Genomic DNA, 24752 nt, shown 5'->3' with positions numbered 1-24752 from the left:
TTGTTTTCGGGAGCCGGTAAAAATTTCCCCGGAAAAAACGACCCCTTAAGATACGTCCCCGGAAAAAAATGTCCCCGGAACATACATCCCCGAAGAAAACGTCCCCATTTACGAAGTAGAAATAAATGTCCTCAAACGGGTGACATCAAACGTATCGTAAGCCGCCGCAATTCGAGCATCCGGCCGCCTCGCTTGTGCACATGCATGCGACCCGCATGCATGCACGGCTCACATGTGGCGGATACAAGTTGTTTGCCGGTGGTGCTGACGAGCATGCTGGGCCACAGCCACCCAACCGTGTGGAAGACGATCGGCGCGTTGCGTTCAGAAGAAGCCACCTTGACCATGAACATAGCCCGGTGTCAAGTCGGTGCGCTTTCAAAGATAAGAAACAGAACAGCGCTCGTGGCCATGCAGCAGCGTCTTCAGAACTTATGTGCAAACTACGCTGCCGGGACGACAAATTCGAAGAATATTTGCGTTCTGTTGGGAAAACGATCCTGTATTAACTCTATTCTCTTTTATTGTTTTACTGCGGTTTACTTACGTTACTTTATTCTTTAGCCGCGTTTTTGTTCTCCTGCACGATAATTTCTTTTCATATCTTCAGATTTTTATTACGTGACTCGGTATTTATCACCCAGACTCTAAATTTCTTTTACTCTTGACACATTTTACTGATTTTAGCTTACATTATCTTTTATGGTTTCTGTCACCACGCTTTATTGTATTCTTGTTCACCCAGCGACGCATTTCCTTTTACTCTCGTCGCGTTTAACTAATTTTGTGTTACATCATCTTTTGTAGATATAGCTTCCATGCATTTTTGTCTTTGGTGTATGTATTTCCTTCCAGCTGGATTTCTTCACCGTGATATCAAGAATTGAACTGCATTTCTTCGTGCAAGCTGTAACATTGTAAGCTACAACGATTACAGATGTCGGCACGGAAGCGACTAAACAAAGAACAGATACGGGGCGTCCGTGAAGAACAGTGATGGCGGCGAAAGGGTCTGGTCGAGAGTAAGTGCGTCTCTTGATCGTTCCCCTATTGAAAAATCTCGTATGATTTCATACGTGTCTCATATGAATTCATATGTGCCTCGTATGAATTCATATATGCCTCGTATGAATTCATATGTACCTCGTATGAATTCATATGTGCCTCATATGAATTCATACGCACTGCATACGAGGTCATATGTGTGTAAATATGTGGCATACGAGATGCATATGTCCTGCATACGAGGCCATATGTGTGCATATGCGCTGCATACGAGGTCATATGTGTGCATATGTGTCTCTCTCGTATCACTTCGTATGTATGCATACGAGTCATATGGGCCTTATATGTGTGCACACTCGGAGCATATGAGCCATACGTGTACATATGCTGCATACGAGCTCATGTGCCGAACTTTGCGTATGAATTCATACGTGGCACACTTCTGCAAATCGACGTGATCTCGCATCAGTTTGTGTATGTCTTGCATCAACTTGCGTCTTCCCGCCATGACGGCCAGCGCACATGGCTTTGATGTCGGGATGCTGATCATATGTCAGGTTTAATACCGGCCATGGCAGCCTTATTTCAATGGACACATATGAAATACAAAAATACCCATGTGCTAGTTGTGCAATGTCAGGACATGTTAAAAAGCAGAAATATGATCTAAACTGATCGCGTCACTCACTGTCCATGTGTCGCTTCGCAAAATTAAAACCTACATTTTGCAATTTTCTTTTTGAACTCGCGTCACCCTTGTATGAAATGTTTAAATTGGCATATCGGTCGAGTAGTTCATTTGAATTGTCTTTCTTATGAGCCTGAAGTGTCACATTCATGATGTTGTACTCATGGACAAAAATTTACAGGATGCGATTCGCAAAAAGAAATACTATTTCTGCATGGCCTTGCTAACGAGTCAGCTAGCGTTCCAGGAGATGGAACACACATTCCCCCCCATAATTCGCTGCTCTTCACTGACATGCGTAGTAATGTTTTTTTCCACGAACCCACAAACTTTTCTCCAGGACTGTATATATATGCACGAAACTTACTCAAAAAGAAGCTGCCAAGCTCTAAAACAACGAACTATGAAATAAACAGTGTTCTGCAGCATAACATGGCTCACACAGCTGTAATATGCACAATGTACATTCACATGATACTGCATGTTTTATTGTCAAACACCTGTGCCCATGCCAACTTTACAATAACATTTCGATCTAACAAAAAAAAAGCTTGGAGAATGCGGTATATACAGAGGGAGAGCAGCTACACTAACTTGCATCCTGGCTACAATGGCCACCAGTATCAAATTAACTAATGTGCAACAGTTAAAGCTGCACATCTGGAAGACATAACTGCACAAAATCACAGAGATTCATGAAATTGCAAGTACGGTATGCCTATACATTGTGCATAATTCAAGGATGGTGACCACTTAGAAACAATGAGATGCAGTAAAGTCACAAAAAGTTATTTGAGTGTACCACTTAACAATACCAGTAGATATTTGAGAGCTTGAAAGCACGCGTACAAGAGTCCATGGTAATTCGACAGCTTGAGCTTCAAACTTTAGTTTCTGGCAGTGACATGTATATCTGTCATGCTATCGATGCAATTTTTAGGACCAAATGTGTAATATAATATTTTTTCGGTAAATTGCTGTCCCAAATGCAGATCCAGACAGCTATAAAATGTAGCATTATAACCACAACCTTTTGAATGAAGAACCTTTTTAATTGACAAAATTATTTCCTTATCTTTATTGAAGATTAGAAATGAGGTATATACAGAGTGCTGAAGTGAGGGATAGTGCATAGCATCAGGTGAGACTGGAAATTACAGAAGATTAACATACGGTATTATTTTACACTGTGAAAGCACTCAAAGCACAGCAACAGAATAAAAGTTTCCCATGGCATGGTCAAAGGAAATCACCACCAACGGCAAAGTTCTCCAGCCGAGAAAGCTCATCCAATATTGCAAGCATATCAAAGGCGTGACACAAAAAAGGTAAGTAAAAAACATGCACTAATATGCCCCAGAACTCCAAAGTAATGCCAAATGACCTCTTGCTCTACAAATAGACAAACACAAAATAATTTAAAAACTGAACTCCTTTTACATTCGTTCTTGCACAAAGCCATAACTATACACCTCAGCTTAGTGTTCCCGGAGACTGTGATGGGGTTCGATTGATGAGATTGGGCGAGGGACCGATAAAGCGAGCCTGTTACTTAAGCCGCCATGTTTTATTCTTTCATAGTGGCCAACAAAGTAGTAACATTTGGCTAGATACCGATTACAAACACTACACTACCCTCCTCGGGGAAAGTTAAATGGATGTGCACACACACTGTCACAGTTCACTGTAGAGAGGTCTCTCACTGGCAAACAGTCGCAAAGTCAGGTCTCAAAGTCAGAGAGATGACGTGGAGGTCTTCTGTTTCTCTGTGGATAGCGCCGTGTTGGAGAACTCTGGTGCAATGCAGGTGGTGTAGGAGGGTGCAATATAGGAGGTGCAGGCTGGTTCACTACAGGTGGTGGATATATGATGTCATCGCAGTGGAGCGGTGTTGTGACTGATGCTTGTTTGAGGCCGGAGACATCTTTGAAAAAACTTGAGTTGCGCGTTATTACCCTGTTTCCTCTCGATGCCTTGATTTGTGATCCATGAATGCTTACAATGGTATAAGGGTCTGGATCATAGTATGGAGTGAACTTGTCGCGTCTCTCTTGCTTGCACAAGACTCGTTGGCTGATACAAAAGCGATGTGGTTGAATATGTCTTCGTGCGTCAGCATGATGTTTGTTGTATGCCTTTTTCTCGAGCACGGTTGTTTTCAACCTTGTTAAGTCTTCACTGTGCGAAGGAGCTTCAGTGTAGCACGGCAGAAGATTCCTCATTGGTCTGCCAAACAGCAGTTCATATGGTGATCTTCCTGTTGTAAGGTGTTTGGAAGATCTATATGACATCAGGAAAGTGTCAAGCTCTGCTTTCCAATCTGTGTTCTCAAGCTGACTTGTGTGAACATGCTTTTTCAATGTTCTCGTGAACCGTTCAGCTTCACCGTTAGCTTGAGGGCACAAAGGTGTGATCCGATGATGTTGAAGTCCTAACTCTTTCGAGAGTGCAGCAAACTCTCTGCCTTGGAATGGTGGTTCATTGTCAGTTTTTACCTGTGCAGGGATTCCAAACTGGCAAAACACTCGTCGCAGCAAGGGAAGAACATTGTTTGCACTTGTGGAATGTGTGACTTGTACTACAGGGTATCGCGTGAAGTCATCTATTACCACCATTGTGTACTTTCCATCTGGGAACGGACCACAAAAGTCATCCGAAACTTCCTCCCAGGGACCATTGGGTGGTTCAGTGATGGCAAGTGGTTCTTGCTTTGCTTGGGGAACGACTGCTTGACATGGTAGGCAGTTTTTAATCAAAGTGTGCACTAGTTTATCCAAGCCTGGAAACCAAACTTTTTCTCTCAGCATCTGTTTTGTTTTGACGATCCCTTGACCCTTGTGGGCGAGCAGCACTGCTTGCTTCTGCAGGCTAGTGGGAAGAACTAGGCGCGTTCCTCGAAGGACGATGCCCTCAGGTGTTGTTGTTAGTTCATTCTTTATGGATGCAAATGGCTTCAGTTCAACTGAGACCCAGCTGCTAGGTGTCGGGTGCTGGATAGCACTGACAAGTAACTGTAACTGCCGGTCTGCTTTAGTTGCTTCAGCCACTTCTTGAACTGAGAAGGCATTTGGGATGCTGTGGCACTGGATGAAGTTAACATACTCGTTGGGTACTTTGTCGATGCGGGCATGTATTTTTATCTCAGGAAGCAGATGCCTGGAAAGGTAATCGGAAGGGTTGCTACTTCCCGCTGTGTGCTGTACATCAAACTTGTACTGTTGAATGCATAGAGCAAGGCGCTCAATGCGGGCAGATGGTGATGATCTTGGGTTTCCCAGTATGCTCACTAATGGCTTGTGATCAGTCAGCAAAAGAAAGTGAATTTCACAAAGATAAAGGCGAAAGTGTTCCATTACCCATACAGCTGCGAGCATTTCACGTTCTATTTGGGAGTAGCGGCTTTCAACAGGTGTGAGCACTCTACTTGCATAGGCTATCACTGCAATGTGTTCACCGACACGTTGTGTGAGGATAGCACCCAGTCCATGTGGACTTGCATCTACGACCAGTTCTGTCGGCTTGGATGGGTCAAAGTAAGCAAGGGTGGATGCATCTGACATGGCTTGTTTTAAGCTCTCAAAAGCATTCTGCTGTTGTTCTGTCCACTCCCATGCAACATTCTTCAATGTCAGTTCACGTAATGGCTGTGTGAGATCGGCTAGATTTCTCAGGAATCTGCCTGAATAGCTGATCATGCCTAGCAAGCTCTTCACTTCTTGCGGTGACTCTGGTGTTTTGATTTGTAGGAAGGCTGCTATCTTCTTGGGATCAGGAGGAATGCCGTCATTTGAGAAAATAAGTCCAAAGAAGTTCAGTTCTCGTTGATGAAAGTGACACTTTTTCTCGTTGAGTGTCAGTCCAGCTTCTCGGAGTCGCTGCAGAACTGCTTTCAAAGAGGCGTCATGCTCTGGTTTTGTTTGTCCAAAAACAAGGACGTCGTCACTAACATTCAGGACATTGGGGATGCCATTGAGCACTTGGCGGATGGTGTTTTGAAAGATTTCAGCCGCACTGCTGATGCCAAAGCTGAGACGTTTGTAGCGAAACAAGCCAACATGCGTTGAGAAAGTTGTGAGCTGCCTTGAGGAAGTGTCAAGTTCCAACTGATGATATCCATTCTTCAGGTAAAGGTTGGAGAATACTGTTGCTCCATTCAAGGCAACAATGATGTCATCCACTGTTGCACACAAATGTCGTTCCCGCTGAATGGCACTGTTCACAACACGCATGTCAATGCAGATTCGAATTTTGTCAGGCTGATGTGGTTTCGGCACAATAACCACAGGGGACACCCACGATGTAGGTCCGATGGCTGGCTCTATGATGTCTTCTGACAGGAGGCGTTTAAGTTCTTTTTCTGTGGCATCACGTAAGGCAAACGGAATACGCCTGTGTGGTTGTGCAACAGGTGGGACTGTGTCGTTCACAAAAAGGTGGATGTGCTGATTTTTGAGTTTTCCAACTCCACTAAACAATTTGGGGAATGCTTCCGCGATTGACTTGTCACCTGGATTGTCAGAAACTTGGTACGTGATCTGGACAAGCCTCAGGTTGGTTGCTGCTGTGAAGCTTAGGAATGGTGCACAGTTTCCTGGAATGACAAAAATGTCGTCTTCAATGCACTTATCTTTGTATCGCATTGTAACAGAGACTTTGCCCAAAAGTTGAAGTGGAGACGTTGATTTGTATGGGAACACTCTGATGGATGTTTCTTGGAGATTCATATTTAGGCGACAGCTCTTGAAGTCATTTTCACCAACAATTGACACTGTAGCACCTGTGTTGATTACGAAAGTGACTGGCACATTGTTGACAGTGACAACAGCCTTTGGAGATGAACTTGCTTGAGGGGAAGTCATAGCAACAAAAACGTACTCGTCACTGCTTGGACTGGTGTCACAGGTGGCTGTAGGCTCTCTAGTACTTGAACTCTTCTTACTGCAGGCTAACTGTGTGTTTGAGTCATTGTCATATTCCACTGCAAGTACTGTTCTCCTGGTTGAGCGACAGAACCGTGCAAAATGACCAACCTTGTTACATGCCTTGCAAGTCTTGCCCCATGCAGCACAACTGGATCGACCACCTAGGTGAGGCCACTTGCCGCCACAGTTGCGACAATCTGCTGACGAGACACAAGGTCGTTGCTGTGTGTAGGCCTGCCGTGGCATCTGTCGTTCATTTCTTTGGTGTTGGCCATGGTGTTGTCCTTCCTTGTGCACTGCGAACACCGCCGCATTGTTATCGACGTGCTTTTCGATTTCGGACACATCCCGTTCGACATCCTCGAGCATTCTTCCTTGCTTAAGTAAGTCCGGTAACGTGAGGGAATGAAGCATGGCATACTTTCGGAGGCGAGAAGACGTTGTGGCGAGAATGATTTGGTTCTCGACTTCAGAGTCGACGTTTTCGAAGTTACAGTGGCGAGAAAGCTGCCGGAGGCGCGCGTAGAAGGCGTCCAGTGACTCACCAACGTTTTGCTGAGCTTGACGAAATTTGTAGATAGCAAATGTTGAGTTCACTCGCAGCGCAAAATATGCATTCAGTTTCGCTCGAGCGGCATCGTATTCTGGCGTCGATGTACTACTCTGCGTGGTTTGGGTCGTGCTTGTAGCCGTTGCAACTTGCGCAGCACTCTCGGGGAGCGAGCGATATATGTCGTAGACTTCTTCACCGACGTAGTGCAGGAGGAGCGCCTTCTTGCGTGCATCTGCCGAGATATCGCAAGCTAAAAGAAAGTTTTCGAACCTTACTATCCACTTTGTCCATTCGTGACCAATATTGTTGTCGTCGGTAGCGTGAAGGTCAAAACTCGGGAAGGCAGGGAGCACATGTGCCATGGCTACGATTGCCAGTAGCCGCTTGTTGCTGATGGGTGATTGGACGGACTGACTCTTGATGTAGTGGTACTCACATGAGATAAAAGAGCACTTCTGACACCATCTTAGTGTTCCCGGAGACTGTGATGGGGTCCGATTGATGAGATTGGGCGAGGGACCGATAAAGCGAGCCTGTTACTTAAGCCGCCATGTTTTATTCTTTCATAGTGGCCAACAGAGTAGTAACATTCGGCTAGATACCGATTACAAACACTACACTCAGCCTACCTTGCTTTGGACTGAACATTAAAATAAGTATGCAGCAATCGCCTCACATTCCCCTAACAACTCCTGACTTTTTGCTGCAGCTCTCTCATGGAAACAAACATATAATATATTAACAAATGCAAGTTTACCTTAACAGGTTGGCCTTTAAAAATGAAAACAAGCAAAAAAACAACTGTCACATGAGAAGTCAAAGAGCAAATAAGCCAAAAGGCCATCTTCCGAAAGCATTTACTGCTCAGGCTAACATAATGATAACACACTAAGAAGTTGGAAGTACGTCAAATTCTGATGCATGTAAACTGCACTCCAGATTTAACCAAAGTTCGAGGTGCCATCTGCGACAACAAACCACCAAAACACCAATTAGCTGACCTAAAAACTGTCTCTTGATGATATGTGTTCATAAGTTCTTTAGGAATGAAGTGCACTGTTCTGCAAAGTCGCAGAGAAATGGTTCAACAGAGCAGTCTTTTGTCAAAGGAGCTTTCAAGAAAGCCACAGCCATTATGGTATCTTCCGGATATGTCACACCTCTGTATAATTCTCATGTATAATTCTCATACTGCTAAAATAGACAATTTTCTAAAATTACAACACAAATGTTGACATTGCGCAAGATACACTTTTGTATACCATCAGCAGCATTAATAAGTCCTTTTTCAATGCTGACGAGGCTTTATGATGGGGCAGAGCATGAAGTCAACAAAAATACTTTTTTGCTAACAGACCATTGCAACACCTTCTATTGCCTATCATATTGTTACAGGTTCTATTTACAAATGCTATTTACAAGACAGGTCGACCAGAGCTAGCGGCAGGATACTGGAGTTCCTCTTTTTCTTCCAGCGTGCGCACACCTTCTTTGTTCCTCAGGGCCCATGCGTAGCACGTGACATTTCCCCGTTCGCAGACGAAACCCTCTGGGCCAGTCAATCAATCTGGGTCCCGAGAGTGGCAGGGCTTTAGCCGTGCGACATGCACGACTTGGGTTTTCCTTGAGCGGCGTCCTTGCGTTGATCGGGGAGAGATGACATAGTTGAGGTCATTGAGGCGAGCAACAACAATGAATGGGCCTGTGCAGTGGGACAGCAGCTTTTGTGATAAACCATGCTTGCGTAGAGGCGTCCACAACCATACAACGTCACCGGGCAGGTAGCAGACATCCTTGCACCGGTGGTCATAACGCTGCTTAGAGCGATCCTGCGATGCCAAGGTGCGTATCCGGGCAATCAGACGGGCTTCTTCAGCGCGACATAGAGTGTTGGCAATAGAAGGCTCGGTGTCGAGAGAGAAAGGTAACATGCTGTCGAGGGAGCTTCGAGGCGGACGGGCATCAAGAAGGAAGAATGGGCTGTAGCCAGTTATTTCATGCCTCGACGTGTTATAGGCGTATGTAATGAAGGGAAGCATGTCATCCCAGTTCTTATGGCGGGAATCGACATACATGGCAAGCATGTTCATAAGTGTCCGATTGGTACGTTCAACCAGTCCATTCGTCTGGGGGTGGTACGGTGTCGAGTGGCGAAAATGGCATGAACAAAGATGCAGAAGCTCTTCCACAACATCTGCCGTAAACTGGCGACCGCGGTCACTGATAACAACTCGAGGAGGTCCATGCCGGAGGATGACAGCATGAAGAAGAAAGAGTGAGACTTCAGCAACGGTGGCGCAAGGTAGGACGGCGGTTTCACAGTAACGGGTGAGGTGATCAACGCACACGATGACCCAGCGGTTACCGTTGGACGAGCGGGGAAACGGGCCGAGCAGATCGAGACCAACTTGTTCATACGGTGTGCTTGGAGGTGGCACAGGATGCAGGCGTCCAGGCGAAGAAGTTGTGGGAAGCTTGAACCGCTGACACTGCACGCAGGTGGCCACGTAGCGCTGAACCATGTGACGCATTTTTGGCCAGTAAAAACGTTCTTTGATGCGGTTAAGGGTCCTGGCAAACCCCAAGTGCCCAGCCGTGACGTCATCATGCATTGCGTGCAGAACAGAGGAGTACAGAGTAGCCGGAACGACGAGGAGAAAGCGCTCACCTCCAGGCGAGTAATTCGTTCTATAGAGTAAACCGTCGCGAATACAGAAAGGGCTTGCGGATGTCGGGTCACGGGCTTCGGCAAAAATTGGCGCCAAGTGCTGATCCTTGCGTTGTTCTGTCTGGAAAGTGCCATGATCTGGAAACTCTTGGGAAACGGCAGCGAGATAGTCGTCGAAGTTTTCATCATCGGAAGTAGTAACCGTGAGCGGCAGCCGCGAGAGGCAATCTGCGTCGGTGTGTTGGCGGTCACTTTTGTAAGACACTTTGAAGTTAAACTCTTGGAGGCGTAAAGCCCAGCGGGCCAACCGACGGCAGGGGTCGCGTAGATTCACAAGCCAGCACAGAGAATGATGGTCTGTGATGACTGTAAAAGCACGTCCATAAAGATACGAACGAAACCATTGTACGCCAAAAACAACTGCGAGACACTCTTGCTCTGTTACAGTGTAATTACGTTCCGACTTGCTGAGGGTGCGACTTGCATAAGCGATGTGTTGATTGCCCTCATGGCGTTGGATAAGCACAGCACCCACGCCGATGCCGCTGGCGTCAGTGTGGAGTTCAGTGGGTGCTGTGGGGCAGAAATGACACAATATTGGCCGCGAGGTGAGGAGAAACTTGAGCTGCTGAAATGCGGAGTCGCATTCGGGAGTCCAGTGGAAAGGAGCGTCTTTCTGCAGGAGACTTGTAAGCGGGTAGGCTAAATCAGAAAACTTGGGAACGAAACGCCGAAAATATGAGCAAAGTCCTAGGAAACTCCTGAGCTCTTTCACCGATTTGGGCTTTTAGACACTGCTTATTTGACACTGCTTACAGCTTCAACCTTCTGCGGGTCGGGCCTGACGCCATCCTTGTCAACGAGATGACCAAGCACAGTAATTTGGCGTTCACCGAAGCGACACTTCTTGGAGTTCAGCACGAGGCCCGCTCTCTCTATGAAGTCTAGGACAATGGCTAAGCGGCTGTTATGTTCGGCGAAGGTCCTTCCAAAAATAACAACATCGTCCAGATAACACATGCAAACTTGCCACTTCAGGCCACGTAAAAGCGTATCCATAAATCGTTCAAAAGTGGCAGGAGCGTTGCAAAGGCCGAATGGCATAACATTAAATTCATACAACCCGTCAGGTGTCACGAATGCCGTCTTCTCTTTGTCTTGTGGGTGCATCGGGATCTGCCAGTATCCAGACCGTAGATCCACCGAGGAAAAGTAGGAGGCTGAGTGGAGGCAGTCAATGGCATCAACAACGCGTGGTAGCGGATAAACATCCTTCTTTGCGACAGTGTTAAGCCGGCGGTAGTCGACACAATATCACCAAGTGCCATCTTTCTTTTTGACGAGGATCACTGGAGCAGCCCACGGGCTTGAAGATTCCTGAATGATGCCGCGGTGCAACATGTCACGGACTTGTTCATCGATTATCTGACGTTCAGAAGGCGAGACGCGGTATGGCTTCTGTCGAATCGGTTGTGCAGATCTAGTATTGATCATGTGATGGGTACGGGAAGCTGGAATCGGCGGTGGTTGGTCGCGACCGAGTCAAACACGTCCGCATGCTTCATAAGAACGGCTACTAGTACCTGGCGGTTGCTAGTGGGTAGGGATTTGTTGACCATGGCTAGGAATTGAGAGTCGCTCAGATCGCGGCGTCTAGTTGGACAAGACACGTTGTCAGTGATCGCGGCAACTGGTACAGAAAAACGTTCTTCAAAGCCAGCAAGTTTTAAACCACATGGCAATACTGCAGGTTCGTTGGAATGATTGACAGTCCAAAGAGTGGCATGGCCCTTGGTCACATGGACGATGCTGTGGGGTACTAGCACACTTTTCTTTGCGCAGTTAAGAGAACAAGGTTCCACCACAGCATCGAAGGCATCAGAAATCGTGCTTGAGGACACAACGGGAACGAATATGGCAGACATTGCTGGAACGACGGTATCTTCAGAGACAGAAAACACTTCAACCACTGGCGAGTCTTCTATGAGAGCTGACCGAAGGCCAGGACTTAATGATATGCCACCACTGCGGAAGTTGAGAGTAGCGCCGCACTGGTGCAAAATGTAAATACCGAAGATGATGTCACGCGTAGAACGAGGAAGCACCGTGAATTCAGTTCGGAACATGTGGCCAGCGATCACTACATTCACAAAAGAAACACCAATCAGAACCAATGATTCTCCCCCTACACCCCGGAATATAACAGCACGATCCCAAGCGCACATTATTTTACGACCCAGACGGTTCTTGAAAGTAGAACTCATCACCGACACTGTGGTACCAGTGTCCACTAAGGCCATGACGCAAACACCGTCCACTAAAACTTCAAGGCGGTTCTGTAACATAACAATGGGCAGAGGAATTGGCACTATCGATGATCCGGCGACCGCACCTCCATCGACCGCACATGCTAGTTTCCCAGTGACGGTGGGTAACGACGTTGGGGAGAAGGCGAGCAGCGAGAGCGGTGCGGAGGTGGAGTCAGACTTCGGTCAGAGGCAGGGGAGACGTTCCGTGGTGGCGCGTAACTGGATGGGCGCTGAGACGATGTGAAGACACGGTCATGAACAGGCGCATTGAAACCCGGGCGAGGGTACGACCATTGGCGCTGGGAGCGGGAAAACTGGCCCCGGCGACGGCAGAATTTAGAGATGTGACCGATCAGATCACAGCGGTAACAAAGTGGTGAGTCGCAGGGGCACTCGGGATAACACTCCTCGTAGCCAGTGTCGAAGCGGCCATCGTACTCCGGCTGCCGCAGGTGGCGTTGCGGACGAGCTGGCGCACTGGGGCTGGGGCGGGTGATCCGGGGAGCGTCGCTGTAATCAATGCGAGTAGCACTGGTAGGGGCCGGACTGGACAAACTTCAAGGGGAGGAGCGGTAGGCGGGAGCCGCCTGCAGAGAACAGCTCTCACACGGGACTTCACTGCGGCGCCCAAGATCTTGATGCCGGGAGAGTTCATCACGCACAATTTTACGAATGACGTCAGGGAGAGTCGCAGCATTCACAGGCTCGTGGAAATCCACGCTGGCGACGGTGATGACGTTAGGCAGGCGACCGAACTTGGGAGTAATTCGACGCAGCTTTAGAGCTTCAAAGGTGCGGCAGTGCTTGATGATATCCGTGGGCGAGTCTAATTTTTCTTTACTGATAAGACAGCTGTAGACGTCCTCTACGATGCCCTTAAGGAGATGGCCAATGCGATCTTCGTCGGACATACTGGGATTAACGACTTTGCACAGCTTCAAGACCTTCAAGCGGCCGTTGCTACACCGGTTGGACATGCTTCGGCTTCCTTGGGCATTTGCACGGGCAACGGTGGCAATCCGGCGATTCTTCGGCTGCAGCGGTTGCGAGAGGGGTCCGTGGTGATCGACCCAGCACCTCCACCACACTGTTACAGGTTCTATTTACAAATACTATTTACAAGACAGGTCGACCAGAGCCTGGTGCGCCAGCGGCAGGATACTGGAGTTCCTCTTTTTCTTCCAGCGTGCGCACACCTTCTTTGTTCCTCAGGGCCCATGCGTAGCACGTGACAATATTTTTATAGAATTTAGTTGCTAACACATAGCATGATGCACTCTAGACAGCATGTGGTGCAAAACACTTAAATTGGCTCAGTGGTTACGGCGCTCAGCTGCTGGCCCGAAAGACGTGGGTTCGGTCCCGGCCGCGGTGGCCGAATTTCGATGGAGGCAAAATTCTAGAGGCCCGTGTACTGTGCGATGTCAGTGCACATTAAAGAAGCCCAGGTAGTCGAAATTTCCGGAGCCCTCCACTACGGCATCCCTCCTAGCCTGAGTTGCTTTGGGACGTTAAAACCCCAATGAACCAAAAAACTAAGCCAATTTAGGAACATAATTGAAACTTTTAGTCCGAAAAACGCACTTCACGAGTACAGTCATGTCTCATTTATACAAGAGTGTCAGTTCCCAAGAAGACCTGCCCATAAATGCAATAACAAAATGTGAAGAAAAAAATTTGACAATGAAAACTTTGCGAAAAAGGTCTGCTTCTCTGTATAGCAGCGTGCAGTAAACCATAAAGTAGAGAAGCCCTTCACTACTCCAAATGCTTTATCCTGGTTGCTATTACCTTAAATATGCAGTGAAGCTAGTGGTGACTTAGTGTGGTGACTTGTCTCTTACTACAATGGTCTTCATGCTGCGAATCAGCAATACAAGGCTCTGCCCAGTCAGCTGACAGCTCCTGAATACCATTCAGTGTTGCAGAAGCTGTTGAACAGCTTCTTCCACAGTAGGTCATAAAATATAGTAAAAGAAACAGCACAAGAACCAGCACACTACCACTCTAATTCATTGAACCAAAACAAAAAAAGGCCGTCCCTAAGGCATTTAGAATTTCACGCTGCCTTTCAAGGTGTCCAGCATTCAAAACAGATGGGTGAGGTCAAGCTTTTGTCCTAACCATCAATCAACACAGAATAAGAATAAGTAGGCCCCAATAGGCCTTGTGCATTTACTCCATGTCCACCATCTAAACAGCAAGCTTCCACATAGATCAAGAAAGCAAAAATACATATAAGAAGTTTGATCCCCAGAAAAATTGTTCGTAACTAAATCTGTTGATATTAACACGACATGACTGTATTATGTATGCTACGCAAGGAGGGTGAAATTCAAATTTTTTTTAGAGCAGTCAAGCAAACGTCACTTTTTTTAGCAATGTTTCCTAGTGGGATAGTTGGTGCAAATATCTCTTTTTCAAAAACTGCATAAAAAGACAAACCAAAGACAGTGCAGCTTACACTGGGCTGTGTGTTTGTCTTTTCTTGTCTATTCGTTCTTGTATTTTCATGCAGTTTTTGAAAGTAGTCCACAACAGCAGCAGACTTGTCTCGCTCAATAAGATTTGGAATTTTGCAGAGGAAGTTTTCCTCACCACTGAAAGACAAAAGTATGCAAGGCTTAGACAACTCAAGAATATTCAAGGCAACAAGCGGATACTGTTGAGAAAAAAAAAACACTCTGCAATGTGAGGCAGCCTTTTTTTGTTTTGGTTCAATGAATTAGAGTGGTAGTGTGCTGGTTCTTGTGCTGTTTCATTTACTATATTTTATGACCTACTGTGGAAGAAGCTGTTCAACAGCTTCTGCAACACTGAATGGTATTCAGGAGCTGTCAGCTGACTGGGAAGAGCCTTGTATTGGTGATTCGCAGCATGAAGACCATTATAGTAAGAGACAAGTCACCACACTAAGTCACCACTAGCTTCACTGCATATTTAAGGTAATAACAACCAGGATAAAGCATTTGGAGTAGTGAAGGGCTTCTCTACTTTATGGTTTACTGCACGCTGCTATACAGAGAAGCAGACCTTTTTCGCAAAGTTTTCATTGTCAAATTTTTTTCTTCACATTTTGTTATTGCATTTATGGGCAGGTCCCAGCAGCAGACTAGTCTCGTTCAATAAGATTTGGAATTTTGCAGAGGAAGTTTTCCTCACCACTGAAAGACAAAAGTATGCAAGGCTTAGACAACTCAAGAATATTCAAGGCAACAAGAGGATACTGTTGAGAAAAAAAACACTCTGTAATGTGAGGCGGCAACACAACTTCCGATTCTGCAGGAACAATTTTGCCACAAAGCAGAATAACATCGCCATTGCATGCCGACCTTTCATCAGTGATCTCAAATATGCGCTTTATAAAGAAACAGTCACCATTGTTTGATTCAAAACAGGTACTGTCCCCTCTGCAGCTTCGTTTGTACTGCTTACTGTGGAAAATGGTACCCCGATATGAAAACCTGAAATGCTCTTGCATCTCAGGTACGCTACCTAGAAGGGATTCCAAACATGCTCTTTCAGGAGCAAGAATGGCAGGCACCTCTTTGGGTGTGCCAAACATGTATGCACCCCCTACATAATGGGCCTTGTCTACCTTCTTGTAAGAAATAAATTCTTCACTCAGAATTTTGCACTGCGCAGGGATTTCGGGCAGAGAAAGCAACAGCTGCAATTCTTGCGCCATAATCACCCGCTCTATGATCTGGTCAGGCACACCATTTGCAGCTGTTACTAGCTTTACAATATGGCCGTTCCCACTCTCAAAAACAAAAGCTGAGTGGGCCCACAATGGACCGAAGTTACGGGCAGCCTGCGCCAAGTGTGTCAGTTGGTGAACATTAAAACTCATGCAGTGTTCGCCATACAGTCCTGCAGCCCGGCTGACGAAACGCCGCAGGAGGTGATCTGAAACGAAGTAGCAGCATCCAGTTTTACATGTAGGTGCGGTCTCACATAAATAGCATTTGATTTACGCGAATACAAACACATTCAGTTGAAGCTGTTGTTTATACGCTAGATATCAATATAAAAAATTTCATAATTAATCTTGGCTGATTACGTAATTAGGTAGAATTTAAAGACAGTTAGATAGTATGATGACAAATATTTATCGCCCTCAGGCACCTGCATCATACAACTGTTATTTTTTTAGCCTTGGCTCAAGTCACATAAAGCGCTCTGTAGAAAATAGGAATGACAAAAAAATTACAATTTAAACATTTCAGGCAGGAGAGTTTAGGCTTACCTGCATAGTTGATGGAAGGAGTCGAAAGTTGCTCACGCAGAAGGATGAAAATGGCCTCGCAGAGCAGAGCAAAATGTGTCACATACTTGGATGGTAGCACATCATGGCAGCAAGGTATGCAGTAAAACAGCAACCAATTTCGCCATTCATGTGCCTTCCAGAAATGTCTTTCCAGAAGTGTGCGAGGCAAGCGTGTGATGTGATGTGGTGGCCTAATGCTGAGGAGGCGCTTGTTGACAGCGTTTATGGTAGCTGGCCGCCCTGCAAACAAAGTTGAAAGTGCACAACTGCACTTAGGAGATAGCTCAAGGCATAGGTATGTGAAATACACATAACATGTAGAAAGGCTGCTAGTGCTCACCTATGTAGTACCGCTCCCGGCAGTTGGATGATTCAAACCAGTAGTCGGTAAACTGCCTTGCAACACCGAGGAGTACACAGTGCATATACTCCACAGTATAGCACCACACGACGTCCAGGTATGCAAGAGCTGTAAAAGGTGATGGCCCTTTGAAACCATTCACTGACGTCTCCAGCTGTATGGCAAGGTTCATGTCTCTACGTGCGCCCCCTGCTGTCCTCTCTGTGGCAGGGGGATCTGTCTCAACGTAGAGCCGCCGCCCTAAAAAACAAAGTTGAGTCAGGATTATATTTCAGAAAGCCTATCATAGAAAACTAAATTCACAACATATTTTAAGACAGATGGTGCCCTCAAACCTGAAAATATAGGCTTTTGCAATGCTAAACGCGCACCATAAATGCTTCTCTCGGTTAAACCGCTAACTTATTCATGTTGGAATTCGACAAAGAGATGACACACGAGTCTTGCTTTTTCAATAACAAGTTTGGATGTACTTTACTGATTTGATCATAATTATAATAATCTGCAGCACTGCTGACCCATAACAAGCAGCTTTATCATAGTGCTGTGTTAAGTGGACATCCACTGTCATAAAAGTGAAGATTGTATGAATTAATGAGCATAACATAAACATTACATGGACATCCGATATCTTGTGGAGTATATTAAATGGATTCAGAAAAGAACTAAACAACAGCAAAAGATATTAATTATACATTTACTGTCCAGGTTTAACATGCATGCATTTTAACACATCCCTTGTTATTTCTTTGAACATCAATGTAATAACAATTACTGAATGTTGGCAAACAATGCCTTCAGTGAATATTAGTATGACTTTCTTACCATTTTCAAACTGTCCACAGCTGAGACACCAGGGGCAGCCAAAACGTCCATTAAATTGGACGTGGTTCCCAACAGACGCCCTAGCAGGGGCATCAACGCATATACATGCCAGGTATGCTTTTGATGACAATGACAAGGAGCCATGCCGCCACAGAATGTCCCCAACACTTGTGAGGGCTTGCACAAATTTTCCCATGAAAAGAAGCATGTCTGGGTGTTTTCGCCCAAACCACAGGCCAGCAAGAAAACAGTTATCATTGCGGTTAGGCTGAGGAAGTTCATTGATGCAGAGTTGGATTGGCCAGATTGACGCATTTGTTGACTTGTACAGCGGACTTCCGTCAGTGTTCACTGTCAGCGTGAGGTCACTCCATCTCAGACATTCCTCTTGACGGAGTCTTAGACACATTGCTGCGTTGCCGATGTCTGTCACGAGTCTGCCTCCTGCATTGATTTCATCTCTCAGCTTCGAAAGACTGGTAAAGAGCACATCCTTCACTCGTGCCATGACGTGGCAAAGCTGTTTTTTCAAGTCCAAGATAACGAAAAAGCTGCCCTTCTTCCTGGCATCGCGGATGGAAGAAGATGACTTGCAGATGTTGCAAGTAAGTTTGCCATCATTAAGATCAAGGAGGGATGTACACACTTCACAAAAATAATGTGTGTTGACCATTGTTGCACACTTTGGTGCCCAGAGCTTTCGGAACAGGTATTTACTGTGAGGCAAGCCTGACCGCTGGTAACCAAAGAGTGCATCAATCAACTTGAGCATGTCATTCACCGCTGACCAAGTCAGTCCATGTGCCACCACAAAGGACATTATCAAAACAATCGCCTCTGCTAACGTTGTTGTTGAGTTTGGCAACGTTTTGTGCCCAAAGTCCCTGACACACTGTGCCAACAGCTCGCAGTCATCAAATTGCGGTACAGTGCCATCTTGGACGTCTTCGTCGCCTTCTTCCTGCTCACTGTCTTCAGTGCTGCAGCTAAAGTCACTTTCAGTGTCTGCTGACAGCTCTGCCAGCCCAGAGGTTCCGAGCTGAGGCACTGCGGGCTCGTTGCTGGCCACATCGCCCACTGTTGGCTGCGTTGACGTGCCGGCCTCGCAAGACACGCCAGGCGCACTGTCCGGCAGTTGTTCATCGCAAGGTTCATCTTGCGGTGTGGGGACAAGATTAGGGGACGCTACTCCCGCGCTGGCCGGCGCGACGGTCCGCTGCTTATTGGCCCACAACGTAGTGCGCGGAACAGCAAATGGCTGCGCTGCATCGATTAAGTACAGCTTACGACGCTTTGGCGCTGCCTCCTGCACTCCCTGGCTCATGATCGGCGAAGCTATGTCTCCCGAGCAGAGGCTGCGGTTACGAACTGGCGCGCGTACTCCCTCGCTAGTAGTGGAGCTTGCGGCAAATGGGGCGGACGTACGCGCTTCGTTTCAACTATAAGTTTTCGGAATGTCAACTGGAAACATATGCGTACGCCGATAATCCAACACTTCCACAGCAGAAGACGAAAGAACGCCACGCATATGCCAATGCCCGTTGGGGAGGAGAGTCGTTGTTCTTCACCTCGTAGAATGGCGCATACCCGAACAGGGGATCGGCATGGAGGAAGATGGGGATCGACCGAGAAGAGGGGTGCATAGAGAGTTTTTGTGGTGATTTTTTTTTCTTGGGGAAATGAATAAACTAATTAATTAATAGAAATAAAAGAATGCCGGGGAAGAGAAAAGTCAACAGAGAGCAAAAATACAAAAAAGAAACGGGAAATGCACAACGCACGCAGGAGATGGACTTCGTGAGATTTGTAGCAGAGGGATGAGAAACGGGAGGGATGAGAACGGGTGTTTTCTTCTTTCAAACGATGCGTTAGACTTTCGTATACACGGAGCGGAGGCTGCATTAAATGTAGCAGTGAAGCAAAACTACATATCAGCGATTATATTAGTTTTTATAGTGGATCACATGAGAAATTCTAGAGGCCCGTGTACTGTGCGATGTCAGTGCACGTTAAGGAACCCCAGGTGGTCGAAATTTGCGGAGCCCTCCACTATGTCGTCTCTCATAGCCTTAGTCGCTTCGAGACGCTAAACCCCATAAACCAACCAACATGACCAAAACATCAGTTTGACGCCACAGTCGTCGTTCAGTCGATGAAACCGAAACAACATGAGAGAAAAATGCAGTTTTAAATTATTTAGCGGTTGTAGGCATATACCACCAGTTAATCCATGTATTCTAATGTCTAATGCATCGTTTGACAGAACACGCGAAATGAGATTTGGTGTCTGTAGTCCTTTAATGCATAAAATTGTTGGGCGTCTCTCAATCCAGGAGACCAATATGGCTTTTGCCGCCTCTCTTGCGCGGTTCACCAGCGATAGCTGGTCGTTCGAATGTGAGCTGGACCAACGTTTTTAGATCCAAAAACGTTGAGCTGGACAGCGCCGCCTCCCAGTCCTCAATTATTGTTGGGTTAATAGATAAATAGTGGTTCAGAATAATTATGTTCCTGCGCGATGTTGGGGGACCCGGGGTAATGTTTCATCCGGGGAAGGCGTCCTAGCTTACATGTAAATCTTTCGCGCCGCCACCTGTAGGTACATGTCAAGAGTTGCTTTACGCGCCGTATATCTCGCGTTTCCCAAGCACTGCGGCAGCCAGTCTCGGTGTGAATGCAGCATGGATGAAGCTTGTGTATGGAATATGTAACGGGGCACACACCGAACCATGTCCATCCCGGGTTTACAATACAGTCGCGCGATCATCTCCTCCATCTTTCGCGCTGTTAGCTTCGAACGCAGCAATATCAACGCGCAAATAAAGAAAAACGCATTTCAGAGATAACACATTGGGGCTTCCACAAGAATATGGAATAAGAACAGGCACAACAGCATTATTACAGCCCGCAAAATAATCCTTGTGTTTTTTAGTTCTTGTCTGTTTATATACGCTTTGCAGATCTCTACCATATTTCATGGGCAGAAACCCACGCCAATGCCAACATGTTGGCCAACTTTATTGGAATATGGAAATTCATAGACAACATGTGGTGAATTTTTTCGCTTTCAACAGGAGAGTAGTGTGAGGTTGCGAGTACCTGGCATTCGCGTAGTTTTTTTTTTTCTCCAGTTTTGCTTACGTTTCGTCTGCTCCTTCCGTCTATGTTGTTCGCGCACTGTGCTTCGAAAGAACACTGTGACGCATTCAATCTCACGAAGGTACTACCGTGAAAACCAGCGCACACCATCCACACTGCGTGTGGCATACCATGGGCATACCTATGCTGTCTGCTAGCGCAATCCAAGCGAGGTGCGTTTTAGCCGCTGCGCCGGACAAGTCAAGCCGCCTCTCCTGAGTTTTTTCTTCCTCCATGTGTCAGGTATTGCCCTTGTTGCGACGTGTGCTACAAGCAAAGTCAAACCAACAATGACTTCGTCATCACCCGCGTTCGCTTACGTAAAATATAAAGATGGTTTTAAGGCAATTGTGCACATTTCTTTAATAAAAAGCTACTCCCCGTCATCAGTCGACGACCTCGCGAAGGCGAAAAGTGTTTATTGGTGCAGCAGCGCTGACAAGGAGACAAACGATGAAGGTTTTTATGAAGCGGACATTGTGGAGCTTGGCGGTGAGTCCTTCACTTCGGAAAGTTTGTGCAATGCCTTCACAATGACTCAGCTGCGTATATAGCGGCAAGCAGCGGCCGCTGCCCTCTAGATCGAACCGACTCCATGCGGGACTGCAGTCAAAAGCACTGCCGCTTACCGGTGTGCATGTACTGTCCATCTGAAACAGCTAGGTGACAAGGAGAAAATCTCCCTAAGCGAAGCAGTGTTGTCAAATAGAAGAGGCGTGTTAGTGCTCCGAAACTAGTGCTTACTTTGGAAGATTTTTAACGCCACTTCAGTTGCATACCTACCAAAGCGAACGGTACGCTGTACAGCCATCTCTGCCTCGACTCGAAATTGTGCTTAGCAGTGAGTGCAAACAGTCTTTTGCACAACTCGCGAAGTCAGCTTCCATGTGTGTAAAAGCCCCTCCATCATGGCAGCGCAATAAAAGCTGAGTGCAGTACTGTAAATTTACTGTATCTTGCCTGAGCGTGGTTGCTGCATGCACCTGCAGAGCTGCTGCTTTTCAGTCTCGCGCCTCCCCTCATTGCCTTATTCAGCTCATATCAGAAGTCTACAGGATGGATGTGTTGCGTTATTCTGCCTTCAGGACTTTCGACCGCTGCACTGTATTACCGGCGGGCAGGACGCGCCGCTGTGATACATGATTTTGATTTGAAGAGAAGTTAACTTACGAGTTTTGCAAAGCGTTTGTAAAACTTTCCAAGAAGTGCTTTTCTAGCATACAGCTTTTGTCAAAGGTATGCAACCCGAGGGTTTGCTTCTATTCCAAATAGCAGGACACTCTAGCGCTAATGTCCAAAGCTTCGGAGATGTGAGGATAAGAGTACCTATCCGATTTAGAATGCAGGTGATGCAAAAGGAGACACACTGCATGATGTACTTGCACTTTGGCTGTATGTTTTTGACAAAGGCTGCGCATCATACATGCACTTATCCACATTTCTGTTTGCTATCGTCCACATTGTTTCTCTTTTGCACCGTGACACAGTTACAAAGGTGGACCTGATCCAGAGGATAGCAAAGCGCAGGATTCCTGTGCCAGATTTCATTTTCGAAGAAGATGTACTTGGAGCAGTTGACCCAAAGAAGAGTGTACGTAGGTCCAGTAGTGTTGATGCATGTCCTTTGTATGAAATGATTTGTGAAAGAGTCACAAGAAGACATATAGATGGCTTGCACTGTTGTCACAGCAGCTGCCATGTTGGCAGAACAGGAATGCAGCGATGGAATGCATGTTTTTGTAATCTGCTTATGGCCACCTGCTTTGTTGTACACTGCCGAAGCTATGTGTGGTTTTCCGTCATGGTGCCCGTGGCGCCATGTGCAAGCCATCTATAATGGGCATTCCCAAATCTACTGCCTACAGTGCATTATTGCAGTCATCAGTTCACCATCATTCTATCTTCTGTGTGATCATCATCTTGACAACTGCTACTGTTTTTTGCATTATCATTGCCCTTCGCATGACTCCATTATGTATGTCATTTGGAAACTGATGAATAGACATGAGCACAGGTGGAGAGATTACAGGAATGGTGGCACAACTGCTCGTCAGCACCATCTGATGGCGAATGTGCATTGTTGGGATGTGCGCCCTCTCTCTAATAGGCTGGCCTGTTTGCACATACAGTTCCATTGGACGTGACTTTTTTGACAGAAAAACTGTGTTGCTTCCATGGTGGCAGGTTGCCTGAGTAAGGAAGCTAGCATGCGTGACTCATTTTATCATTTATCTCTGTCGTAAGCCACTTGTGCGGCACAATTGTGAGCACAAGTTCTGCTGGCCCAGCACGAGTAATGCGTGATCAGCCAGTGTGGCAGAAAATTTCGTGCTGTATATTCTCTTATGCACTGAGCTAACAATCCGTCGCCTTTGGTTGAATGGGATGGGGGGCGAGTTTCACTGGAGACAGAGCTCAGCATGGACAAGCTTTCGCTCTGCAGCGTGATCACGTGGGAATAACCTTCATCATGTAGAAGCTGTGCGTTGCTTTAGACAGTGTGCAGAATTGATGCATAGAACTGTGCTGTGGAAGCGGCTTGTGGTAGAGATTGAATGATAAAATAATTCATGAGCAGTAACTCTTGCCGGCTGCCAGAGGGGAGGCTGCCAGAGTGTGGCTGCCAGAGAGCAGCCAGAGAGGAGATAGTGGCAGAGCAGCGGCGGCAGCGTCCGGCCGAGGCCGAGGCCCAAGTGTTCTCTCCAGTGCGTGCTCGCCGCTTCGTCGTCTTTGTGCGTGCTGAAACAGTGATGCTACACTCTCAGCCAGGCAGTCTGCCACCTTGGTCCATGGTTACTTTTCTGTTGAAACCACGGCAGGCTTTATTACTTTGCAATATGTTCACTATGCCGCCTCCCACGGTGGTGCATGTCTGTGGAAGTATCATGCGACTCAGGAGGGATGGTACGCCACGAGAGGCGGCACCAGCATTTGCCCTTATATCGGCATCGCCAACCGTACGCTTGAGCTGGTATGCGGCCTTACAGGTTCAGTTAAACTGCTGCACTTTTTCAGCATGCACCGCAAGGATGTTATGTGTGTATATTGTAAAGATGAAGACGAGCATGCATAACAAAGATGACGATAAACATGCGCTCCAGTAGCATCGCTATTGCTGTGTGTTTTTGGTAATCGACCTGAATGATCGCGGACTGTTTTCGCCGCTCTTCCCGTCATCCAGTTTTTTTAAATAAGCACCCGCCTCTAAAAGATGCTATAACTGGGGACAGCTTTCTGTATATAGTGGAAGCTACAAGCGCAAACTGCCAGCTAACTGACCTGTATCTTTGGCTTGTGAGCGCATGAGAACAAACGCAGAAGCTGGCGTCTTGCACTGGTAGCTTCCCCTGCATTGCCACAAAAAGGTGTACTCGACTAGAGCCTATTAGCTTTAATGTTTTTTCTCAGACAGCACTTTTTGCATTGATAAACAAGCTCAGGGAATGGCTCTACTGGCGGTAGGCCTCTGGTGCTACTTGCGTGGCGTTTTTTTCTTTGCACAGCTGCATAATTTCAACACGATTGCTTCTGTGCATATGGGCAGGCCAGCATACCACTGGGGAGGGCTCACTGCGGATATCTCGACAACAGGCACGTGCCATCAGATAGTGCATAACATAGTACAGGCTCATGCCTGTACCCGAGTGGCACTCGCATGTATTTAATTGCAACCCTGTCTTCTGCTCAAAAAATGCATCTGTTCCTGAATCTACATTCTCAGGCTGATAGTTTTGTGCAGCGACACTTCTTCTATTTCTTAATATTCTCTTTATCTTGTGATATCTTTTTTTTTTACTCTAGGCACCTTCAAAAAAAGATGCTGCTCGGAAGAGAAAAAATGCACAGAGAAAAAAAATTGCGGATCTTCTCCCAACTGAAGAAACAAGTTCTGAGGGGGGTGATGATGACGTGGTGCCAAAAAAAATGCTCCTCGATGAGCAACAGAAAAATGAGACTCTTCGAAAGAAGATAAAAGCATTACAAAAACAAAATGCTGAGCTGCAGGCGCGCCA

The 24752-nt window shown here is 46.5% G+C and overlaps 1 protein-coding gene across 1 annotated transcript; it reads right to left on the bottom strand.

Moving 5' to 3' along the window:
* Window positions 1-15244: 15244 nt before the first annotated feature.
* On the bottom strand, window positions 15245-18925 carry LOC149362973 (uncharacterized). The gene is made up of 4 exons (XM_089568402.1): window positions 17602-18925; window positions 16756-17016; window positions 16395-16655; window positions 15245-16054 (listed from the first exon to the last, which is right to left on the bottom strand). The coding sequence occupies exons 1-4, from the start codon at window positions 18923-18925 to the stop codon at window positions 15258-15260; spliced, it is 2643 nt and encodes an 880-aa protein (XP_089424528.1). The 3' UTR covers window positions 15245-15257.
* Between the last annotated feature and the right edge of the window lie 5827 nt (window positions 18926-24752).

This window comes from Amblyomma mixtum, chromosome 2 (genome assembly GCF_055824585.1).
Source record: "Amblyomma mixtum isolate Tamu chromosome 2, ASM5582458v1, whole genome shotgun sequence".
In the NCBI taxonomy this organism is placed as follows: Eukaryota; Metazoa; Arthropoda; class Arachnida; order Ixodida; family Ixodidae; genus Amblyomma; species Amblyomma mixtum.
This window is presented reverse-complemented; position numbering and strand designations above follow the sequence as displayed.

Bases quoted from the DNA above. Each gene is read 5' to 3' on its own strand.
- LOC149362973 (XM_089568402.1), bottom strand. From the start codon at position 18,925: ATGAGCCAGGGAGTGCAGGAGGCAGCGCCAAAGCGTCGTAAGCTGTAC. The intron at 17,017-17,601 runs GTAAGAAAGTCA...TTTGTTTTTTAG, and splicing joins CTGTGGACAGTTTGAAAATG to GGCGGCGGCTCTACGTTGAG. The intron at 16,656-16,755 runs GTGAGCACTAGC...CTTTGTTTGCAG, and splicing joins CCGGGAGCGGTACTACATAG to GGCGGCCAGCTACCATAAAC.